Here is a 22080-nt window from a genome sequence, read left to right on the forward strand (position 1 = left end):
TACTGGATGGCGGGCGGATATTGGTTGGGCGAACACTAGACGCATGTAAAAGAAAAAAAGGATATATTAAAAAGATGTCAATTTAATCTGACCGTTCTATCTTCTTTGATAAGATCAATGGTCAGGATTAAAGTGTTCGTTATAAGAAAAGCCCATTCCGACTCAAGCTTTGGGCTGGGTTAAAGCATAGCCCGATGTTGGTTTCTCTATGAATCAATATTTGCGGTAGCCCGTGGGATTGGTAAGGGCTTTGTAATTTCTGCCTTTCCCCAGGCCGAATCTCTCTGAAACCCTAGTTTGTTAATTCCACATTGAAAATTTTAAAATCTCTCAAAAGTATATAAAATTTGAAACTCTTTAACATTTGAATTAAAAAGAAAACAATAAAGAGACTCTCATGCGCGTGTGTGAGCATATCTTAAGGCTGCCATGTACCCTCTTACAACTATGGCTGCAGCCGCAGCTTGCATATGTGTGGCCATTAGCACTCGCCCTGCAGCTGTGGTTGCAGCTATAGCCCTTGGCGGCTCCTTTAGAGCCACAACTTTATTTATTTATTTATAGTTTTTTCCTTTCTTATTACGTTATCAAAAATTTACTCATCAGGTCATATTCAATGTAATAATAACACCAAATTCATTAGAAATATGAAAGTTACCTAATGTGTGAATTGATACATGAAATGGAATTTGTTTACTCCATCATATAGACATAATTTAACCTGTAAAGTAACAAACTACATGAATAAATTTGAGTATGCCAATAAGTCAATGGAAGAACTAATAGGAAGTGATAATAAGACATATCTGATTTAGGGTTTAATAAAAGAAAGGAGTGTTTTTTGAAAGCGAGATACGATAGAGATGACATGATGAGACGTGGTGACAAAGGTGGTGGAAGGAGTAGCATGATGAATGAAATGGAAGAAGCCAATGGTTTATGTTTTCTTAAACAAATAGGAAGGAGAACATGTGACGAGACTGTGATGTCGTAGGTGATATGTGATGTGGATGGTAGATGATGATGGATTGGGATGGATGATGTATGATGGTGGATGGTGATGATGGGTATGATTTACCTAAATGATGGTGTTGAAGAATGATCAATGTAATGCAAGAGAATAACCTTATATCCCTATGTTCCACTGGGACCATGGCACCTTCACGATGTAGATAAGCCTCCCTTCTTTTCTGTTGACCATCTCCAAGCACTCAATACACCAAGAGCACTCTAGATGGACCTTGAAATTTTCACTTTCTTTCAATCTGCTTCCCTGGGAGGAAGTGAGCTTAACTATATTTTTTACAAAGAAAAAACTACCCTCAAAGTTTCAGCTCAATCAGATTTCTGGATCATCGGATATCAAGCCTTGAAGTTGGATTATTCTTAGTTGTAGATTTGATCAAAAGATTTATCTCTCCTCATCTGTGTCATCACCATCATGTCATTTTTAAGGTTTTCCTCTCATTGCCGCATTAAAAGCAATTATTGGTTTGAATTTCCTTGCGTCATCCTTGATCAAAATCCCCCATCGCGACACGGTTGTGTCATAGACAACACAAAATAAGAGTATAACAAAATAATATTATAATATATTTATCATTAAAGTCCTACGCGTGTGACGTGGTGGTGCGTCAGCGCATGCCACATCGTTGCACTTCATTTGAGACCCAATAAAAGGGAGACACATGCGCCCCATGTATCTTGTGACCCATTATGGACGATGTTGTCATTGTTGACCAATCAAAGTATTAGAAAATCAATATTTTAAAATTTCAAGCCTTGATCTCCGTTTCACATTTGTTGCAAAAAAAGAGTTTCTTTTTCTATTAGGTCATAGCACTCCTGTGATAAAAAAATTAAGAAAGAGATTCTGTTGGCAATAAATTCCTTTATGTCATTCGTAATAGTGATGCCATAACAGTTCAAGTTTAAAGATAGTCTGATGCCAATCATTAACGAGGTATGATACGATATGACAAGGCTAATCTAATGATCACAAGGCATTATGGTGCCACTGCCCCTGTCATCCTGTCTAATTTCATCGTCTAGAATGATCTTCCATCACAGATGCCAAACCATATTCTGAGAAAGTCTCATAAGGCTAAGCGAATGTCAGGGTCTAAATAGACCCACGTATTGAAGTTTTACATACACTTATTCTTCTTCTTTTGTATCCCTTTTAGAATTTTGAATCTTCAAACTCTTTTGATCTAGTCTACATCGTCATGTGATTTCTAATATTAGTAGCTATTGAGCATCATCGTTACTAACATTGGTGCCGTCATATTCAGGTGGCATCAACGTACATCTCCTTTCATCCCTAATAATTGCACAAATTTTCCCTACATTATGCACCCACCAATGCCCTCGAGGTTGGAGAATATATGCTCCTTTGGGACATAATATTTAAAGCTCACACTAATAAGGTTTAAATATTATTAGCCCATTTATTTTTTGCTGTATTTGAATGGATTCCTTTCTTTTTCTCTTGTCTATCTATATGTAATAGCCCATTAACATCGGCTCATTTCAGACTCTCTCTCCTCCTCACTATAAGTACCATGTAATGAGCCATAAATCACTTTTACCAGGGTTGAGCCTCTTTCAATTATAGATTTCTTCATTCTATATAAGGTTAACATGTAATTCTACGTAAGTCTCACTTCCAACTTAGTCAACTCATAAAAAGGAAATGTGGGAATGGGCCAGTCGACTAAAGGATTATCCAAATGAACTAATGATGGAACTTATGACAAATGTTTTGGATGTGAATGAAACCTCTTATTATGTGAGAAGTTGGATGAGGGGAAACAATACGTGGTTTGACACGTGGCACCAAAATACACTCCACTCTCCCAAAAAAAGGAGAGTCTTTCCTAATTTTAAACATTTGCATGTTAGGCTGGTGATAGCCCAACCCATAGGGAATACAACCTATGGCTCCAGAATGGAATGCAGTACCCATTCCAAATCTCCATCAAATTCACATAAAAAGTCCATTAGTATGAAGCCAGCAGGACTCTAACTGAGATTGGAACTGTACACCTGGTTGCGTCTCCAAAACACGAGTTCCAAATTAAACATATTTTGCTTTCTTTGAAAAATATTCTACAGGGCATTATCCTCTGATGATAGGATTACATGTTGTGGAATCCCCTAAGCATATGATTTATTTTGTTGCAACACAATTAGAGACTACAAACCAATTACTTTTTAAAGGAAGTTATCTTATAAATGTTGGTGACCTTTCATCAATAATTTTGTATCCTTCACCTAGGACTGTTTCTCCGAAAGAACTGTTAAATAGAACTTTGGGACTCATACATAACATCTTATTCCGCTATGGCACACAACGCAATCATGCACACATCAAATGCTCCAAAAGGTGTGGAAAGGGAAAATATACCTCTATGTCACACAATGCACTCAGGCACACATCAAATGCTCCAAAAGGTGTCGAAATGGAGAACAAATTTCTATTTTTTCTGGTACCCTGGTGACCAGAGAGACAGCCCCAAACACTAAACAAATGGTCTAATATAATCTCATATAAAATTCCATTATTACTCATTAAAAAAACCAATTTAGACACGTCCACTTCAAGGCCAAAAATAATCTCAAACCAGCCCAATGCTCACTTCAAGATAATTATCTTTCTGTAATTATCGTTTTTTAATGAAAATAATAAAAGTCAAACTGATGGCTCTTCGTGATTAAAACAAAATTACACAAATGAGACATCCTAGAATCTGTTAAGTATCAGTGAAGATGGACCCAAGTCAGCTTCTCATGGACCAAAGTCGTGCCCAAGTCCGTGGTAATAAACTCAAATACAAACTTTTTGAGGTAGTAAACAGAATAACTTTGAGCACAAAAAGCAGGAATGGCGCCCTTAAAAAACCCTTCAAAATCATTTAAGCTGGCTTATTTTACCACAATCCAGAAGGCTAATATGTTGGTATTTTAAAATGGATGAATATTCATTGGTAAAAATAAGAAAATCGATTTAAATACGAAATCCCCGCCACCGGAGAAGGCGGTTACGTCGGGTACCCTTTCCCCTTAAACCCTTAAACCCTAAGCCTCCGCTTTCCATCGTGCTCGAGAATTCGTTCATCGCGTGAGGAATGGCCATCGCTAGCGATGCCGGCGATGAAGGAGTGAATCCATCGTCGTCGTCGTTCTCGTTGGACGGGAGTTTCAGTTGCTGCGCTGCCTTGCGGCGACTCCTCGCGCGCTGCCCCAGGCTCGCTTCCCACAAGGAAGTCGCCATTCTCGCTTCTGATGTGGATGGATTGGAAATTAGCGGAGATTTGAGTTTGCAGGATCGTGTGGCGTCTGCTTTGGCGGAACCCTTGATTCATCCGAGTTATACTTTGCCCATCGTCGGCTGCTTCCGCCCTCTGTCTAGGATTATAGTGGACAGGGCCGTGGGAAGACTTCAGGCGCAATGGATAAAGTTGGACCCGAAGTGGGATTCCGGGGACGGAGATGCGGAGGAAATTGACGAAGATGATGCTGAAATCATCGGTTTCTATGCGACAAGGCGTCGCGGACTTAGGCTGCATGAATTTGCTTGCCTTGCTTTTTGTCGGTTGCTGGATTTACAGCCTATACTGTTGAAGTGGGTCTCTTTTCTTCTTAATTCATTTTTTTTTTCTCAATTACCGTTATAACAGCGTCGGCTGAGGGTTTTCGGTACTTCGTTTTGTACGATGTGAAGACTGCCTTCGGGAACGGTGTAAAGTTTTAAACTTTTTTCGTATTCCGCTATGGGGCATCGGTGGCCATCTATCTGTCGATGACCACTTCTGTTTGATGGCGTTTTCGGATGGACTGTGTCCCTGTTGTCTGTGATGAAAACAAAGCTTTCTGTCGATTTTTTTATCAGATTCTTTTAGAAAGTCTTAACTTTTATTTAGCAACTTTTCTATTACGCCATCCTGTATCGGATGAGCATCAGTCATTTGATGGCCACTTCTATTTGATGCTCTTTTTGGATGGACTTTGTTATATAGTTAGTGATGAAATTAAGGATTCCTCTTGATGTTTTGTTCGGATTCATCTTGGAAGTTTTATGTTTTTCACAGAAATACTGGCTGAATGGTCAAGCCCAAATATGTGGCTCTCGACTTGTATCAAATTTTTTTCTTAGGATGCTAATTTCTGCAATATACTGTCTGTTCTAGCCGAGGCACAGATCAGTCGTCAAATAACATTGTTCTTCTGTGCAGGTCTATATTGGATTATTTTAAATTTTCTCATCCTCCTTTCCTACGACTACAGAAAGCAATCTCCTCTTTTCGGCTAATTGAAAAGGTACTGTGCTTTACTTTTTTTTTACAAGTCTTGCTTAGTGATGCTTTTTGAGGGCGTAATTGCGGCCTACTCGATGTGATTTATGCATAGCATATTTTGTAGACTCTGTAAATACCTCCGATTGAGTAAAGGCCACTTGAGAAAAGTTTCTTCTGTATCAAGGCATTTTGAGTATGAAAATAAAGCTTCTGTATCATGCAATGCATAGATCAGATTAATGACTGAAAATTTGAATATTTATTCGAGAATACTGTATTTTCTTGTTCATTATTGTCGTTCTGTCCGCAACATTGTGAGGAAGTCCCTGATATGATCCCGCTCTCGGGACGTATCGATGGACAGTTGTAAACCAACGATCAATGGAAATACTCAAGGTTCAATGCCGATAACAGAATTGGAGAGGATAGAGGAGAAGATTCCCGAGGTAGAGGGTAGACAAACGGTTCACAATATTGATACTGGTATTGTTTCAGAGTCTTGACCATTCTTTCCATCGTTTGATGGATCGTCTGATGGAACATGTCGTCTGCTCTGGTCTTTGTTGGAAAAAAGTCCATCTTATATTCCAAGTTTCAAAAAAATTTGATACAGTAATTTAACAGGATTATATTCTAATGTCGAGAAAAGAACTACCTAGATTTATTTATTTTCATTCATGTTGAAATATATATATATATATTTTTTGAAGAAAATAGGGCAGACCACCCGAAACCGGTGGTCCACCTGATACTATTAAAAAAACAAAGTCCTGTACACATCATTTACAGTTATGACTGCACATCCTGTTTTTATCCCCCTACCCCCCAAAAAGATATTAGTGCCTCAACATCAAATATGGCACTCTCGACTGAAGCCTTTCCTCCCTTGAACACCACTTTGTTTCGGTGCAACCATACCGCCCACAGTATTGCGAGAATTCTCCCCCACGCCATTCTGCTCCGGTCCGGTATCCACCCGTCGTGACTGATGCCCAAAAATCGTCGTCTGAGGAGATATTCACCCCTGAAATTTGTTGCGAGGCCCATACTCCTTGAGTAAGGTGACATGTGAAAAAAAGGTGTGGCAAAGGTCGTCATATTCCATGCCACCAATAGGCCCCCGGATCTACCTGTGGCATTCACGGCCACGAAGCCCTCGAGAAAACCTCGTCCCACCAAGTTCCATTCTTCTGTTTCACACCTCTCCAACATCGTCTCTTGTAGGCAGACCACATCGGCTCCCCAGTCCCGTAAATAGCTCCCCACCACTCCCCGTCTCCCTTCATCCCGTAGACCGTGCACATTCCACGATACATACTTCATCTATTATATGATAATTGCTCTCCCTGCATCTTCTCCGGTGTCACCTCCACTACCTTCGCCAACTCAAGCAATGTTGGGTGTGCGATTTGAGTTTCCTCTGTCTCTATTTCCTTTATGTGGCTTGATGACTCTATGATCTCTTTTCCCTTGGAGCTTTGACCATTTGGTGCTACCTCGTGTAGCTCTTTTCGAGATTTCACTTTCTTTGATCTGCTGTCCACGATTAAGCGCACCTGACCATTTTGCCTGGACACCACCCAAGTCTTCTTACCATCTGCCTCCATTAAAGCCAGTTTCCCCCTTAGGTAAACCACACCCTTGAACCGGCAAAGAGCTTCATTAGTTATCTGCCGTATCCTCTTCCGTCTTGGGCTTCGGTCTTTCTGAACCTTGTCCACAGTGGCCGATGTCAACGGTAAGGACGATGATGCGCTCTCCACCTGCATCTTGTTGCCGCTCTCTACTCCTTGTACGCCTTCTTCCATGGTAGGTCGCTCCGATGGGGGTCTTGTGGGGGAGCCCCTGAACTCGCAAGGTGCTGCTGGGGGAGTCTTGTGGCTTATTCTGACCTTGAAGGTTTTCGTGTGTCCATGTGACCATGCTGATTCTGGTAACGACTCCCCTTCTATCACTTCGACGTCTAGTAACGCCACGTTTGGGTCCCACATTCCAACCCTGTCGAGATGATACTCTTAAGCCGTCCGAATGAGGAGACCAATTTTGTCAGCGTCGATTTATTATGATGCACCAACGGGACCCCATGCATCTCCACCATGATCCCCATTTTTTTAACTCCATCAGGTCCATCGGTGGGAAGTATCCGCCGCCATCTCACCTCCGTGGTGTCGGTGATCCGTTGCTTCCAGCCGCATACTGCCACATAGGCAGCCATCGGTACCCTTCGAAGAAAAAAGGTGTTGGTATCTATCCGTCGTATCTCCGCCTGCTCCAGTTTCGGGAATTTCTGCCATAAGCCAGCCCGTACGACCTCGGTCTCTGGGCTATCTCCGAAAACATCTCCCACCAGGCATTTTTGGAGAAAATTGATGCCCTCATCTTGCCCTTCAGTGGATCTTTGGCTTTGGATCAGGTGTCCTGTCTGCGCCTGAATTCTGTTATTTTCTCCTCTTCCTTGCCTACACTCGAACTGGTGGTGTCCTGTCCTTCGGCACCCCCGGCAGATCACTGGATCTCGACAGTCACGTGCGTGGTGGCCTTGCGCTAAACATCTGAAACAAATGTTTTTCTCTCCGAGGGGTCTTTGCTGTATTGGCCCATTGACAAGTTGAGCCCTCTTCGCGCTACGAGATCTCACCGTCACCCATCCAACCGCTTCGTTCTCCAATCCGCACGGGACTTCTTGCTCGTGTGCCGTCCTCATGTGTTTTCTTGATCCGTCTATGCCTCTGCCTGCTACAGCAACTCCAGGGTCTTCTTGCGCTCCCTCTGCATTTAATGTGTGCCCCCGGGGTCTGCCCTCTCTTGCCCAGGTCCCCCTCCGCCATCTCCTCTGCGGCATTGGTCCTGTTCTATCCTTCTTCTGATTGTTGTTCAGGGCCCCCTCGTCCCTCTCATGTGGCCCCCCCTTGTGCTGAGCATGCACGGGTCTCTTACCCCTTTGGCATTCTTCCTCCGGTAACGAATTTCAGGGACATTTCTGCAATGTCGCCCTCGCTATCCTCCGAACCCTCCATGCTTGTTACATTTCCACCCTCCGAATCTATCTCATCAACATCGCTCTCTGTCTTTGATTCATCGTCTGATTCCACGTCTTCCATGTCGGAGTCTGCATCCTCATCTTCGTCCTCTATGATTTGCTCGATCACTTGAGAAATCAGATCTCTGTCAACTTTTCCCGGGGAGACCATCTTCATGACCTTCACCTTGACCCCGGGAATCATGTCGTCCAAGATATTATGAATACCGGGTACATTCTCATCACGATCCTCCTCATCGTCATTATCTTCAGAAAGTTCACTGTTGTCCAGAGAAAAATCGTCAGTAATTTCTGTTGAAGGATTCAAGACAGTGCCAGAAGTAGTGATCTTTGTCGGGAACTTGCCAGGAAGAACATTCTTTCTCTCACAAAGAAAGTGAATAGGATGATACAAGAAAGAAAGATCCGGCTAGTGCTGCTGGTGGAATCGAGTCTATGATGGCCAGAAATCACGCCAAGAACAGCAGCCGAGTCCAGGACCGAAGCTCCGAAGCATCCGATGGCCTCCAAGGAAGAAGCATACGCCATGAGCCCGAACCTGGAAACCCTCCCGTAGGTCGGCTTGACGCCGACGATGCCGCAGAAGGATGCGGGCTGCCTCACGCTGCCGCCGGTATCGCTGCCGAATGCCACCACGCACTGCCGCGCGGTGACAGCGGCGGTGGAGCCCCCCGACGAGTCGCCCGGAACCCTAGCCAAGTCCCAAGGGTTCGCTGTGGCGTGAAATCCGCAACCCTCGGTGGAGCTCCCCATCCCGAACTCGTCCAGGTTCATCTTCCCCACCACGATTGCGCCGCTCCGGCGGAGCTTCCGCACGGCGGTGGCGTCGTACGCCGGCCGGTACCCTTCCAGGATGCGAGAGCCGCCCGTGGAAGGCATGTCCGCCGTGCAGATGTTGTCCTTCACCGCCGAGTCGCCCGGTCGGCCTCCTCTGCCTGGTTCAGGACTCGCTCGGCTTCTTCCACGAAGAAGAAGCTCCGCACGGCGGGCTCCGCTGCGCGCAGCCTGTCCAGCCACTTCTCCACTGTCTCCGCCGCGGTTGATGATGATGATATCAATCTACTGATCTTCATTTTTTGAAGAAATATTCATTTTGAAATATAACACCACCTTGATTTAAAAGCCTGGATTTAGCTTTGAATCTGTTATTTTAAATCAGGTTTATCTCTGTTAATTTCCGTTCTTATTTCTCAGTTGAGGATGTTGGGTCCTGCTTTTTATCTTAATCATTTCCCTTCATCCATGATATATCCTTTTGATTTCAGGATTATCATCTGCTGCTGGGAGCGGCTCGTATATCCTTACGGTTTCTTATGTTGAAACCTGACATCATTTCCAAGATTTGGAGTTGGTGCTGTTTCTGGGATCTATTGAAGACATTATCCAATTTTAAAGAAGGTACAATAGTATCATCGATGAGCAAAATGGCGGACTTGAGATGGTGTGCAATAGTTGTATTGTCAATTACACTGAAAATGAGCAATAAGTCCATGGCAAACGTTGGTCTACAAGCAGATGAGGCATTTCTCTGCATGCTTCGGTTAGTTTTACATTTGCTCACTTACTGCATCATTAAGTAAAGCTTTATTCGCATTTTAGGTTTCTTACCTGGAACGCACTTGTTTCAATGGCAGTTGGGATGAATTCTGCCAGGACACAGCAGTTGAGAAGGCTAGCTTTTACTTCCCAACTGTTCAATCAGGAAGAGAAGTCATCGAGGGTGGAATTCTCGGTGCCAGTCTGCATCTGAAGTCTTCTGGCGGATCCTTCATGTGTCCCTACAAGACAAGTCAGAGTTTTGCTTTGACTCCTTGCCAATCAAAGAGGAGGACCTCGGAGTAAAAATTCTGACTCATTTCCTCCTCTTCGTTGTAGTTGCACTATCACTATCAGCCATGTCACGTTATTGTTTCCATATACGGTTTTCCATAATTTGTTGCCTTTCATTAATTGTGACTCATTTCCATAATTTGTTGCCTTTCCTTATACGAGTATTCTTTCATGAATTGTCTTCTTCCCTGAGTTAGAGATACGAGGTTTGATAGAGGTTGGATACTACTTATCGTTGTTTTCATTTTCTATGAGCAGTGGTGGAAGTTCAAACAGTCCATTTGTACTGACATCTGGAGTGAAGAAAGGTGTGGAAATAGTTATGGTGGCTATTGCTCAAAACTGTCCAGTTATCCTTCATGGGGCCACAGGGTCAGGGAAGACAGCATTGATCAGGAAGTTGGCAGAAACATATCAAGCCCAAGGTACATTTACAACTTTATAATGCTCAAGTTGGTCCTGTCTCAAAGAGGTTAAGACGAGAGCACAAAGTACATTGATAACCTCAGTCTTACCAAGGAACACACATTCATTTGGAATATAATCCTGTTAAATTACTGTAGCAATGATTCATTTTTTAATTAGTCACCATGAAGGCAAAGATGCCGTATCTGTCTGGGAGTAGTTTGATCTTCAATCTGTGAGTTCGAGGAAAATTCTGTATGCAAACGGTCACAAGTCCTATCATCCATATTTGTTTTAGAGGAGAATCTTTATCCAATCAAACTACTTCTGAGATTATTCTATCGGTCTTTTTGTTTAATTTTTGGCTAGAGTTTGGCCCACTTCAACTGTCTATCGTTGACACTTGTTGACGTTGACGATTTTTGGGGTTACAGACTATGGCGTCAACTTAGTTTAATTCTAGTGAAAAATTCATATACGTAAGCTTTAACTAGCCTTCAGACTGTTGACGTTGACATTGACGCCGGATGATCCACTGTTAATGCCATCAATATTGAATCATCAGTTTTTTTTTTGAATAATATTATTGAATCATCAGTATCCAGTGCAAGGACAAGGGGACTTGCTGCGGGCAAAGTTGTGATTGTTGATGTTCGGCGTGTGGTTAACTATCAGATAAACTAGAATACAATAAATAATGTCCATACTTCTCTCAAACTCCAGCTTGGATGAAGATAAAAGGTTTGAAGAATCAGTATGTGGCTCATTTTTCCTGATAGAATCAGTACATCTGATTTTATTTGGTCATATGATAAAAACTGTTTTTTCGTATGACACGTGGCTTATGGTGGGCTAATAATGATAGAAATAGGTTGCTCCTGCTTGATAGGAAAATGGTTTTTCGTTCAGGAAATCATTATTCAGACTAAACATAGAATCTTTTCACTTTTTCATACAACCATATGGATACTGTTTGGAATCTTCTAGAGAAAACGAATTTTGATGCGATTCAGATATCTATCTCGTTTTTCCCTCACCAAAGTTTAAACTCTTTGATAATTTTTTTCTCAGTTTTATTTATTCATATGGATGACCAAATGGATAGCAAGGTGCTGGTTGGGAGCTATGTCTGTTCAGAACAGCCCGGGGAGTTCAGATGGCAACCTGGTTCGTTGACTCAGGTATGCCTTAGGAGAGTAAATGGATTTCATCTATTGACTTTTCATCAGTTGACATGATATTATCTTACAGGCTATCCAGCAAGGATTTTGGGTAGTCTTTGAGGATATAGATAAGTCGCCTGTTGAGGTGCAATTCATCTTGTTGCCTTTGTTGGAAGGTGCACGCTCGTTTGCAACTGTACATGAGGAGGTATTTGCTTTAAAATTAGCCTGTAGTAAGTCAAATGGATAGGTGCAAGCATGCCGCTCTCCATTTTTTTATTATCGATTTGGCTTGCTGGATCATGTCAAGGCAATTAGGCATACAATCTTTTCGATGTTCCATAGGGGTTGAGTTAATTATACCGATTTTTTATGGCTCTCTCTCTATCTCAGAAGCACTGCTGGGTTCTGTTTTTTTTAGAGTTTTATACCCCATTTTTAGATAACTTCAAAAATATCCATTAACTCTTTCAGGCTGTTAATGTGGCTGAAGGTTTTCGGTTGTTTGCAACAATTTCCAGCTCAAAGCTTAGCGGGCATCATTATGAAGGTATATTCTTCTCATTTTGCTTTCAGTGGTTGTTGCTCTCGCTACTTTTTGTGCCAGATCTCCTCGTCTTGATGCTGTTGTCATGTATGAATTATTGTTCTTCTGGTTTCTTCTCAGGAAAAGGTATGTGGGCTGTAAAATGATAGAACCCCAGAGATGGATGGTGAGGGCGCCGTCGTCAATCTTGCAAAGATGAATTTGTGTAGAGAAGGATAGAAGTAGAGACCTAAACACACTATTCTTATAGATACTTCTTGACTGCCCTCAAACAATGATGGCTGCATCAATTGAAAGGGACAAACTAATCCAGAATGGGAAAAGACCGATATTAACCTTGCTTGTAAAATGACTGAAATGCCAGTATTGGGTAGATATGGATAAAACTTCACCTAAAAAAGACTGGTATCACATCATTAAACCCAGATTCTTATTCTTGTTAATCATAAGATAAGGGTATTACTGTATATTGTAATATACATTAATATAAAGGTTAGCACACTTGGCGCGGACAGTGCTGTCTATTGTATGCAACGCCAATAGTTGATAGACATAATTATTGGGTTTCAAATGTAACTGTTTGAAGATGGAGCTTTGTCATTATTGCATGACAGTTTTTTACCTAACTTTTGTTATTTAGACTTCATATCTTCCGTTGAAGCATTGTTTTACTCGTATGCCTGATCAGTCTTCAATTTAGCATGTTATCTAGGGATAAGCTTAAGATGATAATAACTGGGTTATGATCTTCGATTCCTAATAAGTTTCGTCCATATCAGGTAAAGGTTCGTTCAGCCGACTATGGAGAAAAGTTATTTTGGAGTCACCAAACAGTGATGATTTGGTGAAGATACTTCTGTCGTGGTATCCAAATCTAGAAGACCTTTCTGTTAAACTTACAGGTATGGTTTGCTCTTCTGCTTGCGCTGATCCCACTTTTTATTTGGTGCATTTGATTATATAGTCGTCTCTTCTAGAAACGCTGGAGAGAGTCAATGCTCTGACGTCCGCGCATTTTAGAATGCAACAGGCTGGAACTTTGTCTTCTTCCACCCTCGGCAAGTTCTCTCTAAGGTTATTTTTTTTGAAGTTCTCTTTAAGGTTCTCTTTTAGGTTATTTATAGCCTGTCTAATTTAACAACTATCCATTTGTCTTATTTGTGGTTCTGGATTTAATCTTTTTTCTCTCTGAATAGGCATCTTTTGAAACTGTGCAAGAGAATCAGTGACTTGGGCATTGACCATTCACGTCCGCATTTGTCATATTCCGAGTCCAAAAGGATATTCCTAGAGGTGTTAGTTCATTTCCAAGCTCTAATTTCTGCTTTAACAGTGATGCATTTTCCAAGAAACAATAATTTCGATTACAAATTTACAGGCTGTTGATGTTTTCGCTTCTTCCTTCTCATCTGTTGGAGAACGGTTGGTTGTAATGAGGGAGTTAGCAGTGATATGGGGAATCCAACATAGTGAATTAGAAGGTCTATGCCTACTGAATAAACCTGCTATTCAGGTCTGTTTCAAACGATGTCCTGATATAGTTGCAATATTTTCTTTTTTACCTTTTATATTTCGTTTTGACGTTTAGGACTTCAACTTAGAAATCCAAGTTGGTCGTGCCACATTGCTTCGCACCAATCCTGGGGTATGTCAATATGGAATTCTAATAGATTTGATGTAATTGAAACTTAGCCTGAGGTGAGTCTATTCATGATGTGTGCAGAATTATCGGCCTGCCCGACCTTTTGCCAATCTCCGTAGCTCGCTGGATACTCTCGAGAAGATAGCTTGCTCTGTCAGGCACAACGAACCAGTTCTATTAGTTGGCGAAACTGGTACAGGGAAGACTACTCTCGTGCAGAATCTAGCATTGAGGCTCGGGCAACCACTCACTGTTCTTGTATGTTTATTTTGGTTTTTCTTATTTCTCTGTAAACTTGATGTCCCATCTTTTAATTGTTTCCAAAACTGTAGAACTTAAGCCAACAAAGTGATGCATCGGATCTATTAGGAGGTTTCAAGCCTTCAGATGCACGCTCCATTTGCATCCCCATCTATCATGAGTTTCTGGAATTATTTCGTCAGACCTTTTCTGTGCAGGTATCTTACTATATTTTCTGTATATGGTTACTTGTAGAAATTGATATGCAGTTTTCTTGAAATGTGTAGGGAAATGAAGAACTCCTTGGGCGATGTAAGTCTTACAGGGACAAGGAAGATTGGAAGAAGTTACTCAATGCACTTGCAAGGTGTGTGAGGTCTACTTCAGATATTTTGTGCAAACGGAAAGCAAAACATTCCGGGTCTAAGAGAAAGAGGCCAGAAGACCTTCCAAAAGCTTGGGAGTGCTTCTCATCAAAAATCCAGTCAGCCCATAAACAGATCAGCACTTCCCTCATGTCATTTTCCTTTGTGGAAGGAGCATTTATTACGGCTCTTAAGAAGGGCCACTGGATCTTACTCGATGAAGTGAATCTTGCTCCTCAGGAGACACTGCAGCGGGTTATAGGTGTGTTGGATGGCGGAGACAGGAGTCTTTGTCTTGTAGAGAAGGGGGATGTGGACTATGTTTCCTGCCACCCTTGCTTTCGTATATTTTGCTGCATGAATCCGGCTAATGACGCGGGGAAGAGGGATTTGCCTCATTCCTTCCGCAGCAGGTTTACAGAGTACTATGTGGATGATCTTCTAGAAGATGCGGATCTTAGGATTTTTATTGATCAATACTCTGGGGAAGTTGTCAGTGGGAGAGGAGTACTAGACCGGATTGTCCAGTTCTATAAACTTGCGAAAAAATCAGAAGATAGGCTGCAGGATGGCGCCAATCAGAAGCCCCAGTTCAGCCTGCGGTCTCTTGCTCGTGCACTCGAGTATACCAGGATATCTCAGAGTAAATTTGGTTTGCAGCGGGCGCTTTATGATGGGTTCTCTATGTTCTTTATGACATCATTGGATTGTTCCAGTGGAGGTATAATGAAGGAGATGATTGTCTCGTCTTTGCTGTCAGGATCGATGCCACATGATGTTCCTTTTGAAGCTTATTTGGAGAACCCTAATGTGAACCGTGGCGAAGTAGCTACCTATGTTCTGACCTCAAGCGTCAGAGTCCAGTTGAGGAATGTTGCACGAGCCGTGTATGCAAAGAAATATCCTGTTCTTTTGCAAGGGCCTACGTCAAGTGGGAAGACCAGTCTCGTTCAGTATCTTGCCTTTATAACAGGCAACAAATTTGTACGAATTAATAACCATGAACACACTGATATCCAGGAATACTTCGGCTCGTACATAACCAATTCTCTTGGAAAGCTGGAGTTCCAAGAAGGTGCTCTGGTCGAAGCTGTCCGCAAGGGTTTCTGGGTTGTCTTGGATGAACTTAATCTTGCCCCATCAGACGTCCTAGAGGCTCTGAACCGCTTGCTGGATGATAACAGGGAGCTCTTCATTCCAGAGATACAAGAAACGATACCTGCACACCCAAATTTCATGCTCTTTGCGACTCAGAACCCACCAATGTTGTATGCTGGTCGTAAAGTGCTCTCTCGAGCATTTCGCAATCGATTTTTGGAGATCCATGTTGGTGAGATTCCAGAGACTGAGCTTGCAGAAATATTAGAGAAGAGGTGCAAAGTCCCTCTATCCTATGCAAAAAAGATGGTGGAAGTGATGAAGGACTTGCAGTTGCATCGGCAGAACAGTAAAGTGTTTTCTGGGAAGCATGGGTTTATAACGCCAAGGGATTTATTTCGATGGGCTAACCGCTTTCAAAAGTTCGGACAGTCTTATGGGGATCTTGCCTTGGACGGCTATCTTCTTCTCGCTGAGAGATTGAGGGAAGAAAATGAAAAATATGTGGTCCAAGATATCTTAGAGAAGCAACTCCGTGTAAAGCTATCAAAACAGGACTTATACGTAATTGTCCTATATTTCTCTTTTATTTTTATTCAGAGAGAATGTGATAATCTTTTACTAAGCATCTCTAGGTTTATTTCCTTAACGCATATCTATATTTTTCTGTGTCTTAGGGGCAGTGTCCGTCAGAATTGATCAGCGAGATTCAAAAACGTGAAGGACTTCAAAATACCGGGAAGTATGTTTATAATCTCTTCTGAACATTAATGTTTTTGTTCGAAGAAATTCTACCATTGATTGGTTCTTGAATTTTTTTGTGGTGCAGAGTGATAATGACGCAGAGTATGTGGAGGCTTTATTTCCTTGTTGAGAGGTGCTACCACTTGCGTGAACCTGTTCTTTTGATCGGTGAAACTGGAGGTGGGAAGACAACAGTGTGCCAGTTGTTGAGTGATGTTTTCAAATCGAGGCTGCACATTCTAAACTGCCATCAATACACTGAGGCCTCAGATTTCATTGGGGTGCGTCATTTTTGAACTATTATTTTTTCAGTGCCTTCATGAATTGACTGTGCGGGGTATTTTTCAGGGGTTTCGTCCGATACGTGATAGATCAAGATTGACTGCCGAATATCAGTCGAAAATTGAGAAAGTGAAACAGCTGAAGTTCTTCCGTCATTTCTGCGTGGACGCTGTATGTATATAAGGGTGTGTTTTTTGACTTGTTAAAAATCTTCAATATCTTTACTTGTTTTCTTTCTTTTGCAGGACATATCGTCTGACATTGGACAAGCTTCATCGACTATAATCTCCTTGAGACAATCGCTAGATCAATTTAAGGATCCAGCACCACACTCTGATGTTTCCTTGCAAGATATTGAAGACTTTCAGTCAGTATTCGGCGACCTAGTGTTACTCGAGCTTAGGTGGCAGTCCATATTTGCATGGCAGGACGGGCCATTGGTTCAAGCGATGAAGGATGGTGATTTTTTCCTTGTGGACGAGATTTCCTTGGCCGATGATAGTGTGTTAGAGCGTCTAAATAGTGTTCTGGAACCGGAAAGGACCTTGGTCAGTCCTCTCTCTAGTTTTTGCATACGCATGGTTCATTATCCTTTTTTTGAAAAAAAAAATTATGGTCGCCTAGTATTACTCGAGCTTATTTCAAAAAAAATTATCCTTTTTTTGAAAGACTAGTAGTTAGTCTGAAATAATGGTCGCCTCCCAAAAACCAAAGTTTTTAATTCGAAGTTCGTGTCTACATCAAACTTTTAATTTCTTCTTAAGGCCATGCTCGGCAGTTAGGGGTCAGGAATCGATTGAAACTCTTTATCCAATTGATCTAATCTTCAGACAACCACACAATGTTTTTTGGATTGCAGTATCGATCTCTCTCCATCATATCTGGTCCAAGTATCTTGATCAGTTGAAAATTTCAATTGATCACTGAAAGATCGACCACAGTCGGCTCGTTGGACCTTAATCATTAGAAAATTAAAAGAGAAACGAGCTCTCCCTCCCTCTCCTTTTGCGTGTTGCCATGTGATTTGCTTATGCTCTTTTGATAAAATTAGCAGGCAGCGGTATGTCCCTGCTCTACCAGAGAATTACTCAGCTAATGTCAGCTCCCCCATTGAAAAAGAGGTGGCTCCCACTTATTGTCGTAGCATCCAATTGGACTTATCAGGCCATCCCACTTATTGGGCCGATTGGAATGATCCAAAATTGACTGGCCCTCTTGATTGAATCTGGACGAGGGGCTAATTGTTATCCGGCCCGATCAATTGGATCGGACTGATCAGATCAAGATCTTGGCCGTCTGACTGATCAAGCATTTTGATTGGGACCGTTCTAATCTTATTGCAAATTCTGAATAGCATTTCCGTTATTAATTATGGTTATGATTTGTGAGGACTTTGGCGCTTTAAATCTGTTCCAGTTTGGATTTGTTTAGTTTCCTTTAGGATAAAATAGCATATGTATCTACCTCAACTTCTGCATGTAGTACTTTCCCAACCTTTTACCTGGACTCCTAATCGTTTTCTCTGGCCATTAAATATCTGCAGTCTCTAGCCGAGAAGGGTGGCTCCAGTCTCGAGAAGGTTCAATCTTGTTATATCCTCTTCTTGTTACCAGTGTTTTTTCACTTAAATTCTTCGAGTAGTTGAAATATTTTAATATTTTCGTGATCAGGTTACTGCCCATCCGGATTTTTTCATCCTTGCGACAATGAATCCTGGTGGAGACTATGGAAAGAAGGAACTGTCTCCAGCTTTAAGAAATCGTTTTACCGAGATCTGGGTTTCTTCTGTGAACGAGGCTGATGAACTTAAGTATATTGCCCACGAGAGGTATTTGCCTGCATTTTCATTGCAAGGTTGACTAGAACGTTCTTATCTCAGCTTTTCTTTCTTTTTCCATTCAAAACTTATTTATTCTGGTGCAGGTTTGTAAAACCAGAGTTGACATGCTTCTCGGAGCCAATGATTAAATTTTGGGAAGTGAGTAACATCAACTCCTTGTTTTTTGGTTCCTAGGTCATAGTGATCAGTGATCGGTGTTTAGATATGGGCTGTGACGAGTAGCTTCAGGATGTCATTTTCTCTTTTCTTTTATGCCGGTTAAATTGATGTTCAATGATCCATATAGAAATGATTTTAAAAAATATTGCATGTTTTTGTTCTTGTCTATGTACCTAAGAAAACTCGATTGTGTTTGGAAATGATATAGCAATAAATTACCAAATAGATATCTAGCTAGGTTTCCTTTGATTGATGGTTGATTTTTTTTATGCTATTCGTTTGCAGTACCGCAAAACTTCCTATATCTGACTGATGATTTATATTCTTATTTTAGTGGTTCAATCGGCTTGAGAGTGGGAGAATGCTTACAGTGAGGGACCTCGTCTCCTGGGTCTCATTTATGAACGAGACTGAGGAGAAACTTGGCTCTGTTCTTGCGTTTCTTCATGGGGCTTTCCTCATTTTGCTTGACGGTTTGGGACTAGGTATTTTTGTTATTATCTTTGAAAATTTCCTATTTGCTGCTTGAGCAAATACTTTTGTCTCTTTTATGCCTTGACGAGTTATCAAAACCCATCGTAATTTGGTGTTAACCTTTGTTTTTTTCATATCTTGATGCCCATTATTTTTTGAGTTACTTTTTGGAGCTTTGAATAGGAGATTTTTTATGAGTTCGTTTTACTGTTCTGTTGAATAGGAGTATCGTTTCCAAGAATGCATTCTCCTTTTGGCATCATCTTCTTCTGATGATTGATTCTGTTTCTTGAAAAAAGATATTCCGTGGTTCTATTTCATCTCTTCTAGAAGTTAAGCAATAAGTATAATACCCCAATTATTCCGATAGACAGAACCTATGATTAGCTTTTCCAAACGTGGAATGCCAACACAATTGTAACTGCAGGTAGTTCTAGATACCTTGAAAGGCGCTTGCGCAGTGCTAATATTGACAATTGTAATTCATCGATCCTATCATACTTCTCATCTAGAGCTGGTTGATAAACCCTTTTCTGGACCTTTTTCAGATGCAAATATACGATAACACTTCCAAGCATTCTCTGCCGAAGGATTTATGATCTGTTAAATGATCAACTAGAGTAGTTTATTAGGATTTGCTGAGTCAAGTTCAGTTTTTATAGCGTACAAATATATGCTAGCTTTTTAAACTATATTGAATGCCTTCTTTCAAAAAAATCTATATTGAATGCCCTCATTCTTCCAGCATTAATGCTAGATCATTTCTGGACGGCGGATCTTAACCCCTTTTGATTGCATTCCTTTTCTGGATGCAGTCTGGGGTTGGTTTATTTGGACGGGTCTAATTGACTGATTTTATGAGGATCAGCTCTATTTGTATCCCCAACCACTGTCCAGGGATATGTCAATCTTTTGACCTTACATCACTTCCTTTATTCCCTAAGGACAGAAAAGAAGTAAGCGTTGAATGTCTGGGAGATTCTTCCACAGGGGGCACAGACTTCAATCCGGGCCAGTTATTTGGTTTCTTCTATCTTCCTGTTTTTCTCCCTCTCCCTTTCCTTTAAGAACCCTTCTCAATAGAGATCTATGTCAAGATCTCTATCAAGATCATTTTGTAGTCTGTAATCTGTCCTGCATTTCAGATTAATTGTTGGCTTATGTTTTGTGGATTGCCTTGTTTTGGTGCTGATAGTCGGAACTTTTTGTTTTCTGGTGTATGTGACCGCAGGGACCAATATATCCAAGCATGATGTGTACAGCTTGAGAGAACGTTGCTTAGATTACCTACTTAACGAAGCAAAGGTAAATTTAGCTTCTGATTATGTGATTACGACTGAGATTAATGTCATTTCATGTTTTTCTTAAGTTCTAATTAATCATATTTTCCAGATCTGCGGCTTTAGAATCGAAATATTTGCTGTTGTTTGGATAGAATACATTTGATGTCTTGAAACCAGATATCTTGGCGGTCTAATTATGGTTCCTTAAACGAAAGCATGCGCTGGTTTTGGTTGTCCTGTGAGAATCTATTTACCTCTCTCAGTATGATACTAGTCGTCATTATTTGTGGCTTCTAAAAGATGTTATTTCATTCTTACTTGAACGTGTGACAAACGAATGTTCTATGGGTCTTAGCATAAAAAATATCTTTTCTTAGGACATGCTCATTTGTATTAAAGTGTACCTCTGTATATGATTGCTGTTATTCATTAAAATAATCTTGTGGTATAGTTTTCGTGTGTTGATAGCGAGGTGTCATCCATCCGCAGGCATGGATGGCGATGCCGAATCATCATTGTTATCTTAACCGTTACGGATGACGATGAAAATGATGGGTGTATTGCTGTTCGTCATCTTCATCGTTTGTCATCTCTAGTCTTGGTGCTAAAAAAATGTTAATACCACGTGCGTTGGCTTTTGATTCATTAACATCATTTTTGATTGCAGGTGACTGGCATTGTTAATGTAGACTCACAGTTGTCCAGTATTGAAAGTTACGGCTGGAAAAGTGTCAGGAATCCTATCACCACGATGGATCTTGATTGCGTACAAAAGTGTCAAGACATTCATGAAGATGGACTTTTATTTGGTATTCCTCCATTTTACATTGTGAAAGGTGAGCGGTTCTTTCATGCATATTCCATTACTTTTTTTGGCCGAGTCATCTGATTCCTCGTGAACTTCCTATGCATTTATATGCATTGGTTTTACTGCATGCCTTTTACATGTGATGATACTAGTTAAGGCTTTGTTATTTGATCCCATGACCTCTGACTTGCTCTATCATGCATTACATTTGGAAATGTCAAAATACTTTCATTAGATGGCCGTTTTCTGGCAAACCATGCAATTCTGTTTCGTGTTTCTTGAAAAACTAGACTGACTAAAGTTTATATTTAGTTCGAATCATGCATGCATATTCATCAATGTATTCAGTGTTCGACATTATTTCCATAACATAAATCTTAATTTCTCTATCACTGAAAAGGATATTTTCAATTAGGCATACTTGTCTTATTTTCCATTTATTCTTGAAGTTCAGAACTACTAATATTTGGATATGGTCTTGCATATGCTGGTGATGATTCTTATTGGCCCGGCAGGGAAACGTAGTTGCAAGGAAAAAGGATTCGAGTTCAAGGCTCCAACTACTTGTCGGAATTCTTTTCGACTGCTGCGAGCAATGCAGCTTCATAGACCTGGTCATTTTTCTTTCATTGTCTTTCGACATATTCGTTTCGACTACTGCTGACTTTATCTTTCTATTTTTCAGTTCTCCTGGAAGGCAGTCCTGGAGTAGGGAAGACAAGTTTAGTCGTTGCACTTGCAGAATTCTCTGGACATGATGTTGTCAGAATTAACCTGTCTGAGCAGGTATGATATCTTCCAGTTTGAAATCCATCTTAAATATCTATCTCCTTTATCCGCCTTATAATGTCATGTCATCT

General features: G+C 41.1%; 1 protein-coding gene across 3 annotated transcripts in view; it reads left to right on the forward strand.

The window, feature by feature from the left end:
- The first annotated feature begins 4062 nt into the window (after nucleotides 1–4062).
- LOC144705514 (midasin-like protein) overlaps nucleotides 4063–22080 on the forward strand; it is a 38601-nt gene continuing 20583 nt past the window's right edge. For 2 of the 3 annotated variants that reach the window (XM_078578241.1, XM_078578242.1), the window contains exons 1-28: nucleotides 4063–4627; nucleotides 5238–5322; nucleotides 9606–9880; nucleotides 9975–10178; nucleotides 10429–10595; nucleotides 11647–11756; nucleotides 11827–11946; nucleotides 12213–12288; nucleotides 13065–13187; nucleotides 13263–13359; nucleotides 13482–13578; nucleotides 13664–13798; nucleotides 13874–13930; nucleotides 14009–14185; nucleotides 14260–14385; nucleotides 14455–16194; nucleotides 16308–16372; nucleotides 16460–16655; nucleotides 16723–16827; nucleotides 16902–17204; nucleotides 18200–18235; nucleotides 18327–18484; nucleotides 18580–18634; nucleotides 18990–19140; nucleotides 20361–20434; nucleotides 21080–21248; nucleotides 21736–21834; nucleotides 21906–22006. In XM_078578241.1, coding sequence (XP_078434367.1) covers nucleotides 4131–4627; nucleotides 5238–5322; nucleotides 9606–9880; nucleotides 9975–10178; nucleotides 10429–10595; nucleotides 11647–11756; nucleotides 11827–11946; nucleotides 12213–12288; nucleotides 13065–13187; nucleotides 13263–13359; nucleotides 13482–13578; nucleotides 13664–13798; nucleotides 13874–13930; nucleotides 14009–14185; nucleotides 14260–14385; nucleotides 14455–16194; nucleotides 16308–16372; nucleotides 16460–16655; nucleotides 16723–16827; nucleotides 16902–17204; nucleotides 18200–18235; nucleotides 18327–18484; nucleotides 18580–18634; nucleotides 18990–19140; nucleotides 20361–20434; nucleotides 21080–21248; nucleotides 21736–21834; nucleotides 21906–22006 — 5598 coding nt within the window. In that variant the 5' untranslated portion in view covers nucleotides 4063–4130. The remainder of the gene's footprint in view (nucleotides 4628–5237; nucleotides 5323–9605; nucleotides 9881–9974; nucleotides 10179–10428; nucleotides 10596–11646; nucleotides 11757–11826; nucleotides 11947–12212; nucleotides 12289–13064; nucleotides 13188–13262; nucleotides 13360–13481; nucleotides 13579–13663; nucleotides 13799–13873; nucleotides 13931–14008; nucleotides 14186–14259; nucleotides 14386–14454; nucleotides 16195–16307; nucleotides 16373–16459; nucleotides 16656–16722; nucleotides 16828–16901; nucleotides 17205–18199; nucleotides 18236–18326; nucleotides 18485–18579; nucleotides 18635–18989; nucleotides 19141–20360; nucleotides 20435–21079; nucleotides 21249–21735; nucleotides 21835–21905; nucleotides 22007–22080) is intronic. The other variant, XM_078578243.1, reaches the window with a different exon arrangement.

This window comes from Wolffia australiana, chromosome 7, assembly GCF_029677425.1.
Source record: "Wolffia australiana isolate 7733 chromosome 7, ASM2967742v1".
NCBI classification, from domain to species: Eukaryota; Viridiplantae; Streptophyta; class Magnoliopsida; order Alismatales; family Araceae; genus Wolffia; species Wolffia australiana.